General features: G+C 49.1%; 1 protein-coding gene across 1 annotated transcript; it reads left to right on the plus strand.

The window, feature by feature from the left end:
- Positions 1-4,174: 4,174 nt before the first annotated feature.
- On the plus strand, positions 4,175-9,806 carry LOC112876777 (sulfate transporter 3.1-like). The gene is made up of 11 exons (XM_025940954.1): positions 4,175-4,643; positions 4,780-4,987; positions 5,348-5,519; positions 5,989-6,054; positions 7,795-7,908; positions 8,012-8,128; positions 8,225-8,351; positions 8,450-8,927; positions 9,032-9,117; positions 9,255-9,331; positions 9,448-9,806. The coding sequence occupies exons 1-11, from the start codon at positions 4,304-4,306 to the stop codon at positions 9,634-9,636; spliced, it is 1,974 nt and encodes a 657-aa protein (XP_025796739.1). The 5' UTR covers positions 4,175-4,303; the 3' UTR covers positions 9,637-9,806.
- The last annotated feature ends 4,985 nt before the right edge of the window (positions 9,807-14,791 follow it).

The raw sequence follows: 14,791 nt of genomic DNA on the forward strand, positions 1-14,791 counted from the left end.
TTCCATTATGGAACATTCAAGTAAAGTTGATGGTTTCGTTTGAAGGAGACAACATTTTGTCCACATAGTGACCTCAAATTTGCAGTGGCATAACCTTTATCTCCTCGAGTCATGCATTGCCAACCGATGTAGAATTTGAGCCTGTAGTAGGTGAAGGAATACTCCATTGGCTGGTCGTTGATGGCTCTTTTCGTCTGAAGGGACACATGCACCTTGAGGATGTTATTTAAGGAGCAGCTTTAATGTAGATCAGGATAATTGAGATGACATGTCCTTACTAGAAGTATTTTATCCGCATAACAATCTGTCTGAGGCAGGTTGTACCTGGCCAAGATGGATATGCAGAACTGCATGCATTGTTCACAATCAGGCTGATATTTTCTCAGAGATAAACTGAAGATGCGGTAGCCACTAGTTAGCCACGAAATGATGAAAATGCTTAACCTTTAATACGACACTTGGTACCAAGACACTTTTCATGACAAAAAATCAGAATAGCACGCCAAGTCAACATGGTGAAAATGAAATAGCCACGCTGTGCTACTTACTCCGGTATTAGGATAGTACGATCTGAGCAGAAATTCAAAAGGATGTCCACACTAAAATTCATGCGACGCTAACAGTTTTGTCCCTACATGTGGCAAGGAGCAATTCGTACACGCAAAAGTACATCTCCGAAGTGAAAGTGTTCCATTTTTCCTTTCGTTCAGGAAGCCAGAACTGTTCCTCCCTTTGCATTTTTTTTTCTGCCACTCAAGACAACATCTCAAACGATTCGCATTCTCCCTGGAAACTGACATCTGCTCGCAGCACGGCCGGGGATTGAAAGAATCCAATCTGCGCACCGTGCCTAACGCATCCGGCGAAAATGTTTCTGAAGTTAACCTGAAAGCCACAACACCAGGAGCACATGATCGTCCAGCAAAATAAAGCCGAGAGACGCGATAGCAGCCCAACAATCCTCGTCGATCCGTAAAGCGAATGAAAGCGGAGATATATCGTGTGTGTGTGTGTGTGTGTATAAAGTCCCCTGATGTGCTTGCGGATAGATCGCTGTGGCTCGATTCTTCTGAACAATCACCTCCTCATGCTCGTTCCCACTCCTCCGTGGAGACGTGAACCTGCACTTGTTTAAGAACGGCCGCGAAATTCCGATCCAGATATGCTTGAATAACGCGCCACTTTTTTCGCGCCATTTCTGTTCGTCCGAGAGATGCATCCATCTCAGCTCGGAGCGCTCCTTGTCCGAATTTGCATGGAGGAGAATATCTTGTGGGCCTCGTGGATAGATAGGATCGGTCGAAAATGATGGGGAAACCATGTGTTAATACTCCGATCCATCTGGAGCATGAAGAGATTGGACCAAAGAAAGATGGCCTATTTTTTTTTTGCTTGTCAGGGAAAACTCTGAATTTTCTGAGGCCAGAAACGCAGCAGACTCCAGTCCACAACACAGTTTTGGCGTGCTTGCTCACCTCGCAGCTCGTCCAGCTGGTACTACTCCCTGAGATGGTCCAAGTCAAAGTGGACACTTGTTCAGCTCGCACGGCGTGTCAGGTTCCGGCAGTTTGAACTCTGATGAAGGAGAGATTAAAACCGAATTCTTTTCAAGAACTTGCCTGGGCAAGCATTTCATTAAGAAGAAGAAGGAAGATTAGAACCGAATTCGATCACCAGCTATGAATGATTGCAGGTTTGAAGAGGAACTTGGACTCGGCGTTTCGATCTGCTGGCCTGGAGTCAGTCGGTAGTCGCGTGCAAAGCCGTCGCGCACTTGTACACCCCTAGCTAACCACACGGCAAGCAAAGCTGGATCACTACATCACTAGTGCCCCGCTGCTTCTGGCAAGGCTGCCGTTGTGGCGGCACCGGCACTGTTATGCGCACGTCCCATCAAGCAGACGCACTTGTAGCGTCGTAGCATCCCGATCAGGATTCTGGAAGCCTCCGGCCTTGAACCGATGCCGTGTCTCCCGTCGCTGTACGAGCAGTTCAGGAATCTTCGTCCATGCACTGATCATCCATCCGTGCATCAGATTTTATTTGTACCGAGCCGAAAGTTAGCGCATAATGGAAGGTGAGAGTCAGACAGGGTTGGCAGGGAAACTTCCAAATCTGTACAGGGAGGAAGATCATTTGGTTAGGTGATTAAGCAGCAGGTCCTGTAAGACCAGTCAGACTCAAGACCCACACATCTCTGTCAAAACACCACTCTGATCCGAGCCTCGTGAACCCTGGACGCACAATTATATTACTCTCCAAACTGTAATTCTGGCTAGTTTTTACCCGGTGAAGTAGCAATGCAAATCAATAATACTGCCTGCTGCTTGGTGGTGGATGCATCAGACATTCAGACTCAATCTGCAGCGACTGGTGCTGTGCGTGTTCCCGGCACACATGGGACATGGCACGTGCGCATCACACTCATCTCGTACTAATGAGAGGTCAACGGCTGAGTGCATCTTTGCCCCGCTGATAAGCTGATACGCGTCTAATGACCTCTCGGTGGCGTACGCGCTGGCTGCATCTACTCTCGGTGACGGGAGGGGGCGATCAACATCGCCGGCATCTCGCCTCCCTTCACGCAAATTAAATCAACATCGCCGTCGCGTGTGGCTTGCAGAATAAGCTAGACGCTCCACACCTGAGCACATCGAAAACGACGTATTTCTGTACATGCATACGCCTACGTGCAGTGATGCTGTATGGGCGCTGTAGACGGGTCGTCAGCCCTCAATTATTTCGTAGCTTGGGCCCACGGGGCACACACAGAATGCAAGAGGCATGCAGCATGCGTGGTCAATGATTTGATCAGGACGCGGGGAACTGCGCGTGTGGTCTATGATGAATCCGTGAGAGGTCCAGACAAGGCCGCCTGCAAGGCCAAGTGCGGCCGGCGACTGTAGCCACTAGCCAGTCCGCACAGTGACCGCCTCGCTCTAGCTAGTGATGATCGGATCCGTCGGTTGTCGGCGCGACGACGATCAAATCAGATCAGCATCAGCTGGCTAGCTACCCAATAGCTAGATTTTCCCGTCGATCTGATCGAGCCAGATCACGCGCGTCCAAGCAAGTTACGAATCGTTCGTTGAACGAGTGTGTGAGCTGTGAGGTGGTAGGATCCGGAGAGGCATGGTGGGGTAGCAGCCCCTCAGCCACTCAGCCAGGGGTGCCATAGTTTCAGAACGGTGAACACGTGTTGATGCTCGTGCACACGCAAATTGGTTGCTGTCAAAGTGACGTTGACGCGCATCTTTGCTCGCCTGCTCCTCTCTTTGGCTGGTGTTTAGTCATCGTAACTACCACCTTAGTTCTTTTCAGCTCCGGCTAAATGGGCTTGATCACTCATCAATGGCGTAAAATCGTCGTCAGTTCTAAAGCGTAGACGAATCCATATGTACCGTTGTCTACCAAAAGAAAAAAAAGATGTAATGTATTGCGCGCATCTCGGCTAAAAGCCGTGCCACGTGAGAGTATGCCTCCAAGCAAGAAATAGGCAACGCCTCACCCTCACGTACATAAGCGTGCATGCAAGTAGTTCTCGCGGGAAGAAAACCTGACGTCACGCACCCGCAAAAGAAAAAAGTAGAACAAAACCTGACGTCACGACAAGCTAAAAAAAATCTCGTCGCGCCTCGTTTTTTAGGTGAATGTCACACTGTCACGGTTCCAAGAGCACGGGATCAACTAGCTGGTAGGCTAGCTGCGGTTACTTCCTAAATCCGGAAATGCCACGGCCGGAGGAGCACCTCGCGCACGCGCGTTTCACCCAAGAACTCGTCGACGAATCGGCGGCCGATCGATCGGCCAGCTAGCAGCGGCACTGTTCCCGCAGCGGCGCCGGCGACACGAGCCGAGCCCTCCGCCTCCGCCAACCCGCACCAGACGAGGCGATTCGCCCCCCTGCGCCGCCGTGTCACGGCCGGCCCACCTCGCCGCGCTCCACGTGCGCGCCCCGCCCACGTGTACGAAACAACCCCCTCCCCGTCTCGCCGGCGAGCGGGGCCCGACGCGACCCGGCCCCGCCACCAGCGCCGAACACGCCCGCGATCGGGTGACGCGGCAGCCGGGCGGGACCACCCACCACATCGCGCCTGGATCCCGAGCTCATCGCCTAATCCTGAGCCCGCTATATATAGCCTAGCCCGCCCCAAACGCCTCGCCGAGACATCGCCACCGAACGGGCAGACAGCAAGCAGTTGAGCTCCGCGGCGCTCTGCTTCCCCTGAAGGAGAAAGCTCCGCGCTCTGCTCGAAAGGGTCTGCCTACCTACCTCTCCCGCGCGAGTTCCGATCCGCTAGCCATGGGCGGCGGCAGCGCGGAGGCGAACGGCGGAGGGTCGGCGGCGGGGGCGCGGGTGCCGGTGCCGCCGGCGCGGCCGTTCCTGGACACTTTCCGGGCGAACCTCAAGGAGACCTTCTTCCCGGACGACCCGTTCCGCTCCGTGGTGCGGGAGCGCGGGGCCGCGCGGCGGACGCTGGCCGCGCTGCGCTACTTCTTCCCGTTCTTCGAGTGGGCGCCGGCGTACACGCTGGGCGCCTTCAAGGCCGACCTCATCGCCGGCATCACCATCGCCAGCCTCGCCATCCCGCAGGGCATCAGCTACGCCAAGCTCGCCAACCTGCCGCCCATCCTCGGGCTCTGTAAGCAGCTGCTGCCATTCCTCGGCCGCCATTGATTTGATTAGTGTTCGTGAATGCACGGCCGCATCGAGCTACACACACGAATCGGACGACGCGAGCGCTGACGACCGGCCACTGCTTGCTTTCGCTGTTACAGACTCGAGCTTCGTGCCGCCGCTGGTGTACGCGCTGATGGGGAGCTCCAAGGACCTGGCCGTGGGGACCGTGGCGGTGGCGTCGCTGCTCATCGGCTCCATGCTCAGCAGCGAGGTGTCCCCGACGGAGAACCCGGCGCTGTACCTGCACCTCGCCTTAACCGCCACCTTCTTCGCCGGCGTCTTCCAGGCCTCGCTCGGCCTCCTCAGGTATGTTACTACGACAACATAGCGTACTGTACTGCATCTCATGGCCTGGACGATTAAGCTTATTACGCCAGCCTCTCTAGCTCACCTCCTAGTGCAATTGGTAAAAAGAAAGGCGCGGCAAAAATTAAAAGTGCAGTAGCTACCTTGTTCAGACAGAGTCAGTTTCTAGAGTAACCATTCTAGTATACCACTCACTCTGTCTCTAGCACAGAGTAAACTATAGTTAGTTAACTGATGGTATGGTAGGTTCTTAGGCAAGATTAGAAATTTAGGGCGTGCTAATAAGCTTTTAGGTGAAACCAAACAACTGCAGACTAATTAATCTTTGCACGCATGCGCGTGATGGGCTTGCAACAACAGGTTGGGCTTCATCGTGGACTTCCTGTCGCACGCGACGATCGTGGGGTTCATGGGCGGTGCGGCGACGGTGGTGTGCCTCCAGCAGCTCAAGGGCATCCTGGGCCTCGAGCGCTTCACCACCTCCACCGACGTCGTCTCCGTCATGGACTCCGTCTTCTCCCAGACACACCAGGTACTTACCACACGCCGCTGCTAGCCGATCGACGATCGCCTAGCTTATCAAGCAACCAGCTCCCAGACAATTAAGCAGCTGGACAATTAAGCACGCACGGTACACGGATGGACCACGCACCATGCGTGTGTGGCCATGTGCACGACACGCCGGCGACGGCGACGGCGACGGCGGCGGCGCACGAGCCTCTGGAGCTAGCCCTGCAGAAAGGTTGCGTTGCCGTGGCGTGCATGTCCGGCAAGGTCTCTGCAGAGGGCCCTGCGGCGGAGACAGGGACATGAATGACCCCGGTCAGTGGGTCGCTCCTGGCCGGTCACCGCGCTTGCTCGCTTGCGGCAGGGCTAGCTCATCATCAGTGACACGGGCGACACGAAATCGATCTGATCCCCGTCGCTATCGGGATGCTAATTCAATTCACCTACTAATTTCCGTGTCCCTGACGGTTTGTTCGATGGGTTTTGTTTTGCAGTGGCGGTGGGAGAGCGTCGTGCTCGGCAGCGGCTTCCTCTTCTTCCTCCTCGTCACCCGCTTCATCGTAAGTGCTGGAGTAATAGCTCCCATTTTTCTCTATTATGGAGCAGACCTCACGCACCTTTTCCCAACTGCGTGGTCCGTTCTTGCTCGAGATGAAGAGTTCAAGTCCCTCCTAATTTCCCCCCTGAAGTAGTGTGAGGGGTATACTAGCATTAACTGCTTGGTAGGAAAGGTTAGGCATGACAGCCCTTGGGAAATGCCTGGTCCAATCATACTAAAAGCAGCACTATAGGAGGACCACAAGAGAGAATCGACGAATCGTAGGAGGAAACTGCGATGACGTATACTTGAAATGGCCTCTCATGGGAGAATCATTTAGTATAATTGAGGTGGTCTCTAATGGTCTTTCAAAAAAAAAAGAATCTTTTTTTTTCTTTTCCTTACTTTATGTATAATTGACCATGACGTAATACCTCCCTTTGTACCAAGATCGTGACTCGAGATAGCCGGCTTGATGGTATTTGGGGAGTTGCTTTTACAATTTTCAAATAACGCATCCCAATCCAACTAGATATTCAACTCCAGCTCTTGGGTAGAGTTGAGATGGATTACTGCATTGGTTTGTCCTAATAATTATTGGAAAAAGAAAAGGATATGTTGGAGTACTTTTTTTATTCAAAATCCTCTAACATGATAGTTGAGATGCTATAAGCTCGGTTTGCCTTATTAGGACAAAGTAGCTGTCCAGACAAAATGCTTGGTAATCTATGCAATGTTTTGAAGAAACAAATATCCCATCCACAGCAATAATTGAGAAACAAATAATCGTGTGGTTTCAGAAAGAGTAGATAGCAACGTCCGAGTAGTCAAGCGAGACTCTAGCCTGGTGAATCCGTGACTGCTACTGCAGTCTGCAGGTATAGCCGTGGTCACTGCCTCACAGCCACAGCCCGTGTGCTAGAGATGCAACAAAGAGGAGTTTGTCATGTCATGACTTGGAGCCACATGCACACATGACTGACATAAGGACGCCATCTCGTGACCTGATTCTGGGGGGCGACAATGGAATCGATCCGTCACTCCATCAGGCCCTTTTGGATAGCAGCGTGCAGATGCATCGCCGACGCGATAATCTGCCCAAGTTTGGCTTCTTCTATCGGACATCTCCCTATCCCGCACATCCTTTTTTTCCCCCCAAATGAAAAGATTAGCCTGCATAATCCAATTTGACCTCTTTTTATCGCTTGCCTTTGCGCCTGAAAAACAAGAACAACCCGTGTCGTGTCAAGATACTAATGATAGAGGAGGCACAGAGTTTGACTCAGGCTTAGAACGTACAACTTAGGAATTAGGATCCCTGTCCGTGCGGCTTCAGTGGGGCCGTTGCATGATTGCATGAGACATACGCAGCAGCTTTTGCTAGAAAAAGCTTTTGACTTCCGTGTGCATCAGTTTCAAAGATCCAGGTTCATGTTCATGGGTAGTGAAAAGAATGAGCAATAATTGCAAAAGGCCAATGTCCACCAGCGAAACTGCATTTTTTAGTGTAGCAACTTTTTCATATAAGAACCGTCAGGGAAAAGCCGCACTGGAGAACATTGGACCCCTCTATATTGTCGCAAGCAGAAGTTGTTCTTAAAAGTGGTGTAATATCGGCTGATTAATTAGTCCAAGTTTCCCAATCGTCTTGTTCCTTGGCGTGATTAATAATTATTTATTAAATTTTAAAAATTATTGCGTATTTTAACACAGGACTTCCAAGTGTAAAGTTGCGAAGGTTAATGTGATCTTGTTTTGACAGAGCAAGAGGCGGCCCAAACTGTTCTGGATATCCGCGGCGGCGCCACTGACTTCGGTCGTCCTTGGGAGTGTCCTGGTGTACCTCACTCATGCTGAAAACCATGGCATCCAAGTGGTGAGCACAACTTCCGAATTCTGTCGGATACAAGCATGGCATCGTAAACAAAAAATGAACATTCAGTAGAAATAGTTACTGATGTATGATTCCTTTTTCCTAGATTGGTTACCTGAAGAAGGGTCTGAACCCACCATCAGTGACAAGCCTGCAGTTCTCGCCACCTTACATGATGCTCGCGCTGAAGACCGGGATCATCACCGGAGTCATTGCCCTCGCTGTAGGGCTACTATCCCTGTCTCACTAGTTACATGTCTCAGAAGTTTCATTGATAGCCCAAGTACTTACAGTGGTTTGCTCGTACTGTCAAATGCAGGAAGGCATTGCAGTAGGGAGGAGCTTCGCAATGTTCAAGAACTACAACATTGATGGCAACAAGGAGATGATCGCCATCGGAACGATGAACGTCGTCGGATCATTCACATCCTGCTACCTCACCACCGGTAATTTTCCGGTGCTAGATTCAGTCAGATTATGAAACAAGTACAGGATTCAGAATACCTTGTTGCTAATAAAATCATTTGCATGATGTGCATGCCAGGCCCGTTCTCGCGGTCCGCCGTGAACTACAACGCCGGGTGCAAGACGGCCATGTCGAACGTGGTCATGTCGCTGGCGGTGATGCTCACGCTGCTGTTCCTGACCCCGCTGTTCCACTACACCCCGCTGGTGGTGCTGTCGGCGATCATCATCTCGGCGATGCTGGGGCTGATCGACTACCAGGGCGCCATCCACCTGTGGCAGGTCGACAAGGTGGACTTCTGCGTCTGCATGGGCGCCTATCTCGGCGTCGTCTTCGGCAGCGTCGAGATCGGCCTGGTCGTCGCGGTCTCCATATCCATCCTCCGGGTGATGCTGTTCATCGCGCGGCCGAGGACGACGGTGCTCGGCAACGTCCCCAACACGATGACCTACCGGAGGATGGACCAGTACACCACGGCGCAGACGGTGCCCGGCGTCCTGGTGCTGCGTATCGACGCGCCCATCTACTTCACCAACGCCAGCTACCTGCGAGAGAGGTAATAAGCAACTGATTGATGAACTGAAGAAGTTAAAAGGCGGCTCAGAACGGATGACAAGGACGATCCGGTGACCTTACTAAAACTCGTGTTCTGATGGTCAGGATCTCGCGGTGGATCGACGAGGAGGAAGAGCGCACCCAGGGCAAGGGCGAGATGGGCGTGCAGTACGTTGTCCTTGACATGGGTGGTGAGTTGTCGCCTTTTGTCTGATGAACTCTGAAACTCTGCATCAGAAACAAACACCTGAGCATTGCATCTTTCTGCGAATGCGTGGCATGGAGCATGGCCTGATGATACACGTATCTGTCTTTCTTGTTACTGCAGCCGTCGGTAGCATCGACACGAGCGGGACAAGCATGCTGGATGAACTCAAGAAGAAATTGGAACGAAGGGGCATGCAGGTAAGAGCAAAAGCAGTAACACCGCGCCTTGTTCTGAACTTGAAGCGAGCTCTGAGATGTCATGGCATGAACCTTGGCTGATTCAGTCCTCTTCGTTTCCGCCGTGCCCTTTTCAGATCGTGCTGGCGAACCCTGGCAGCGAGATCATGAAGAAGCTGGACAGCTCCAAGGTGCTCGAGCTGATCGGCCACGAGTGGATCTTCCCGACGGTGGGGGAGGCCGTGTCGTCGTGCGACTACGTGCTGCACTCGCACAAGCCCGGCGTGGTCATGGACAGTGCGGCCGCCCGCGAGAGCATGGTCTGAACGGGAAGGACGACGGCGACACGGTGTGTGCAGATGTAATAGTTGAGTGAGTCTGACGACACGAGCTGTCAGCAAGCAAGCCGAGATATAAATATATACCAGCATCTCGAGTATTGTACTGGTGCATTGCCAAGGAAACCACAGAAATCCAATCAAATCCATTCTCACTACTGGCTGGCCGCTGGAGGAATTCAAACGCGAAATCAGGAGGAATTCAAACGCAAACTCAGGAGAGGAATTCAAATGCGAGTGCATTGTCGATGAGATTGACGCAAAAATCCATTTGGGCCTGGCCTGCGTAGACGCAGGGTAGTTGCTACCTGATAATCTGCACGCTGCTGACCTACGGTCAGTTATGTGGCAGCGATAACAGACATCTTTCGTGACTACCAAAACTGAATGATCTCCTGATGTGGGTATGTTGCATTGCATGATTGATCTGCATGGCAGGATGTAGGATCATCACATGTCACATGTCAGTTCATCGCAAAAGCACTCATTGTTGAGAACATCAGATTTCAGTTAGCAGGAGAGCGATAGTAAAGGATGAATTGTCAATGGGCCTCCACGCGCCTACTGTATCAATTCGTCTCTGATCTTCAGAGAGGCCCAATAGAGCCCTCAGTCCGATCTAGGTCCATGTGATCCGTTTCTTCGGCCGAAAGGGCAGTCAGCCGAGACAAAATTGGAGGAGTCCAATGGCGGGCGGCGGCGAGGGTTTGCCGTCGCTGGCCCGGCCTTGCAACGCCTCTCGTGTCTCCACACCCCCCCTCAACGGGGACCGGCAGCGCCATCACTTGCCACGCGCGTCGCCTCCCTCGCCCTAGGAGCTGGTTGCAGAATCGGTAGCGGCCTGCATTCCAATTAGTCTTCTCAAGGTGGAAGTGGAAGTCAAGACAAATATTTAATTATTTCGCCAAGCAGCGGGTGGATTGATGCTTGCTATGGTAGTATTACTGGACGGTAAATGGCAGCGGCTGGTTTACTCATCTCATCTCCCATATGCTTCTCGCATTGATTGGTATACATGTCACGTTGAGGAAATAGCTTTGTTAGACATTCAACAGGCCTTGAGTTTGAGTAGCGAAAATGATAATTGTTGCTGCTGCTGAACTCTAATTGGTAATTCTCCATAGCTCTTCTTCTGGAGTTTAATTGCTTTGTCTGCAGAGGGCGGTATTTTTCATGCAGGGAGGAAAATGCATTTATATAATTTCCTTAAATTCTAGTTTTTTTTTTCATCTCTGAATGTAGGAACTAGGAAATTCATCGTATTGTAAGAGCAAGTTAGCTTGGTCTTCCATGCTGTTCTATATGACGTCTCAAAATTCAACAACGCCTAGTCTTCTATAGGGATCACGGTTAGTAAAGCGGTGTCCTATTCATGGTTATTTTTCAGTGCCCAAGTGAGTATCAAGGACAGCACCAATCAAGTGATTACACGATGATTTCTTATTTCTGTCCCCTGCAGACAAGCTCGTATACTCAGAAATTTTGTGTCAGCAAATTGACCAAGTCGCTTTACATTTTATTGGACCGGCTCTTATTGTTCTTTAAGTTAGGACTGCTGCTGGGAGCTTTCTGATCTTTGCATACAACATTTGATAGGGTGCGATAAGCTCTCCAAATGCATTATTTCCTTGAATCTACTCATCCTGCCTCTCAAATTTGAAGATTATATACTCCTCAATAAATTTTGCATTTGGTCCAACTATGTTATTCACTAACCACTTTGTCAGTCTGAGTGAAGTGTGTGCCTGGGAGATATGCTGCTATTCCCTTCCAACTGTCAACAATCTTGTACTTCATCATATATCAGTGAATATTAGCTACGATACAGGACAAATTATTGTGAACAGAAGATTATTGCTTAGAAAGTACATTATTCATGTACAACTTCAGAGGTCAACAATTGTCATTTGTCTTATGGATCTCTTGGATTTTTCTTTAAGAAGCATCATCCGTATCCACAGGACTCTCAGCACCTTCTGTGAGGACAGTTGCTTGGCTTATCTCTGTTTTGGAAAAACAAATTGGAGGTTTGACGTCTGCCTTGGACCAATCTCAGCCCTCCGGGGCCGATCTGATGGTTGACAGTGAGGGTGGGCATCTGGCCTTCTGCTCACAGAATATTTTTTATTGGCATCTAGTTTTTTTAAGGCAAGACTGTGCTCATATCTCATTAGCACAGATTCACAATGAAATATCTCCCAGTATCATAGATCCCCATGTTATGTTAGATAGTCTGTTTTTTAGTTTAACCTACTTTTAGTGTCCTGACTACTGTTGTAGTGATGTTAAAAATTGTGAATGACAACAGTTCATTTTATGATGAAATCAGGTTATCGCAAGATTCAAAGATGACAAATCCTTGTTGCGCGTTTGGGAATCAAATCTTCCCACTCTCTTTCACAAGATCGCTGCGGTTCAGAGACATGATTTCTGGTCAGTTGTCCATGCTATAACAGGTCAGGTTTGTTACAATGCTATACTATTCATGTGGTCCTGGATCTTGATCACGCGCGACATATGTAACTAGTCCTTGCGTACATTGCTTGTTGCAGGCTTGGTTTTCTCTTTTAAGCAGGAGCATGGCAACTGCAGAAGTTGGATGGACCACTCGAGACGTTTTTCTTTGGAAGGTTCAGAGATGGCAAGAATCCAGCCCTCGCGTGGCTGTACGTATGCAGAAGCACTTTAAGTGAGGAAAGACTGTCGCCTGGCCTCTTGCTACGTTGCTCAGATTTTGCATCTTTAGTTTTTGGTTTAAGTTCTTCTCGTTGTTGCAGCAGCTTGATAATTTGCTAGGACAATTTCTACTGTGTTCATATGGTATGGGCCTTACCAGGTGTGCTGATAGTTTACGGTTGCCAATTGCAATCATATTCATAGGCAGACTCAATAGAGTTCATATAACAGTTTTTATTCTTTCTGTGTAAGCGATTCTAGCTTATGTGGCTTACAAATCCCGTAGGTTTTATGCAGCACCATAACTGTAGGAACGGACTTCTATAAGGTCTGCTAGTTATTATGTATTGAAATATCATGTTGTTTTACTGTTAGAATTAAATGGGGTGATGAGAGTATACATGTTGTAAAGGGCATACTACATGCTACACTTTGGGCTTTCATGGCACGCTCATGTCGCCATGAACTGTGAGCCAGATTCCAAGGTTTTGTCAATGATGGTCATTTGATGCGTTTATCAATACTGGGCCACTGGGGGGTCCAGTTGGAGAGAGAGAGATACTTTTACGACAACAGAAACGGTGTATGCAGGGTAATGCAGAGGTAGAGAGAGAAATGGAGCTGTAGGGATTGGGACAAAAGGTTGGAATGGCAGCAGAGAGTGACAGAGTGTGCGACTGTGTGTGCATGGGAAAAGGATGCTGACAAAGAGAGTGATAGTGTGCATGACTTGCTTGGGTTTAATGGAGAGAGACAGCGTATGTGGTAGATTGATGAACAACAGCAAGTCGGCAACTATCCTCACTTCAAAGAGGCTTTGGAGTTGTCCTCCGTGTACATCCCTATCAACTAGAGGCTTTCAGACTATGACACGAGGGAAGTGTGTTAGGGAGAGATTGAAAGGGAGATCTTCGACACTTAAATCTTGCTAGCTTAGCTGCGGAAGAAATGGCGTGCACTTTTGTGCAAAGAATATAACAGGTTCACAGCAGTATGTCAATCTTTTGAAGCATGTTGCCCAAACCTTACTGACTTCCTCTGTTACCGTTGGCCAGAGAGAGAGTGGAGGGGGGGGGGGGGGGGGGTAGAACTAAATGAGGGCCTGCAAAGCTGAAAAAGCAAAAGCCAAAGAGGAGCACTTTGGCCAAAGCATGGAACGAGGATCCTGTTTCGACTGACTCCACAGTTCACAGGGGACACCTTCCCATTTCTTGATTTCTATTTCAGCAATTTAGGGCGCTTTAGATTAGTATGGAGTACTTCCTTTGAGGTTTAAGCAAGTTCTGCAGCGGTGCTATTTCTGCTTCCCCAATTTTCTAGATTTTATTCAATTCTACCATCCATTATCAAGAGTCGTGCTCATAAACTACAGTTTAGTACTCCTAAAAACATACTAGAATTTAAAACTTGGCTGTCATATGTAAAATCATTATCTGTATTGGTAACCTATTAAGCATTCAGTTTGGATTTTTTTTTTGAGGGAAACAGTTTGGAATTTTCATTGTTTTATACAAATATAGTGAGTATACGGATTGTTAGATGACCTAGTTATATTGTGAGAGCAGAAATCTTGATAGAATTACTGCATTCTTTCTGAGTTAAACCAATGTGAATGCCTCAGCGATGAATAAGGAAGATGTAGGGATTCCCATTTCTGGAGATTAGGGAAGAGCATGCGTGCCCAAGATGGCCTTTATAGCTAATCTAGACCCTGAAACTTGCTTTGCCCTGTCATTATCCTGACACATGTACTCTATGCAGTCAATCATTTCAAGCTTAATGCCCCTAATCTCCTAGATAGGTTAGTGTAAGTGCCCTCTTGTGCTGTTTCAAGTTACACAAGGCTCTATGGAGTTCTCTAACAATAAAATTTGCTGAGTGGGGCTACCAATCAGTTGCACAGCTTGCAGGGCTAGTAGTTCCCATGTTCTTATTCTTGGTCAAGTCTGCTCTCAACTCAAGAAGATTGGCCCTGTCTTGGGGAAGGGAGCAAATATGCTCAACAACTAGCCAAGGATGTACTTTTTGATTGATTAATCAACCTAGTCACTAGTCTAATCACAGATTATACCCATGCTTAGGGCTGTACTAAGTGACCATTTAAAAACTGACCATCTTTTCCACCCACTCGTGCAATATCTTCTATGACAGTGGGACCATGAATTCAGACATTCAGTATGCCATATATACCTGGCATGTAGATGTAGCATTGGTATATACTACACCGCATAATATATGGTTTGTATTGTGCATATGAATCTAGTGTGTACGCAGTTGTTAAAGACAAAAGTTGTTTGCTTCGCCATGATTGGGGCAGTAAGTATCCTGTTGGCAGCATGCTATTTAACTCATGATCAGTATGTACTTGGAATGGAGAGATAAATAACGAATCTGCTCCACTCAGGTATACTTTCTCTGAGCTGCCATACACCCGTGGGAATTCTGGGATAAACTAATCAGAAAGGAT

The sequence above is a fragment of the Panicum hallii genome, chromosome 9 (genome assembly GCF_002211085.1).
Source record: "Panicum hallii strain FIL2 chromosome 9, PHallii_v3.1, whole genome shotgun sequence".
Taxonomy (NCBI): domain Eukaryota; kingdom Viridiplantae; phylum Streptophyta; class Magnoliopsida; order Poales; family Poaceae; genus Panicum; species Panicum hallii.

Coding starts and splice junctions, on each gene's coding strand:
- LOC112876777 (XM_025940954.1), top strand. CDS start 4,304: ATGGGCGGCGGCAGCGCGGAGGCGAACGGCGGAGGGTCGGCGGCGGGG. Junction 5,520..5,988: donor TCTTCTCCCAGACACACCAG/GTACTTACCACA, acceptor TTTGTTTTGCAG/TGGCGGTGGGAGAGCGTCGT. Junction 8,928..9,031: donor GCCAGCTACCTGCGAGAGAG/GTAATAAGCAAC, acceptor TCTGATGGTCAG/GATCTCGCGGTGGATCGACG.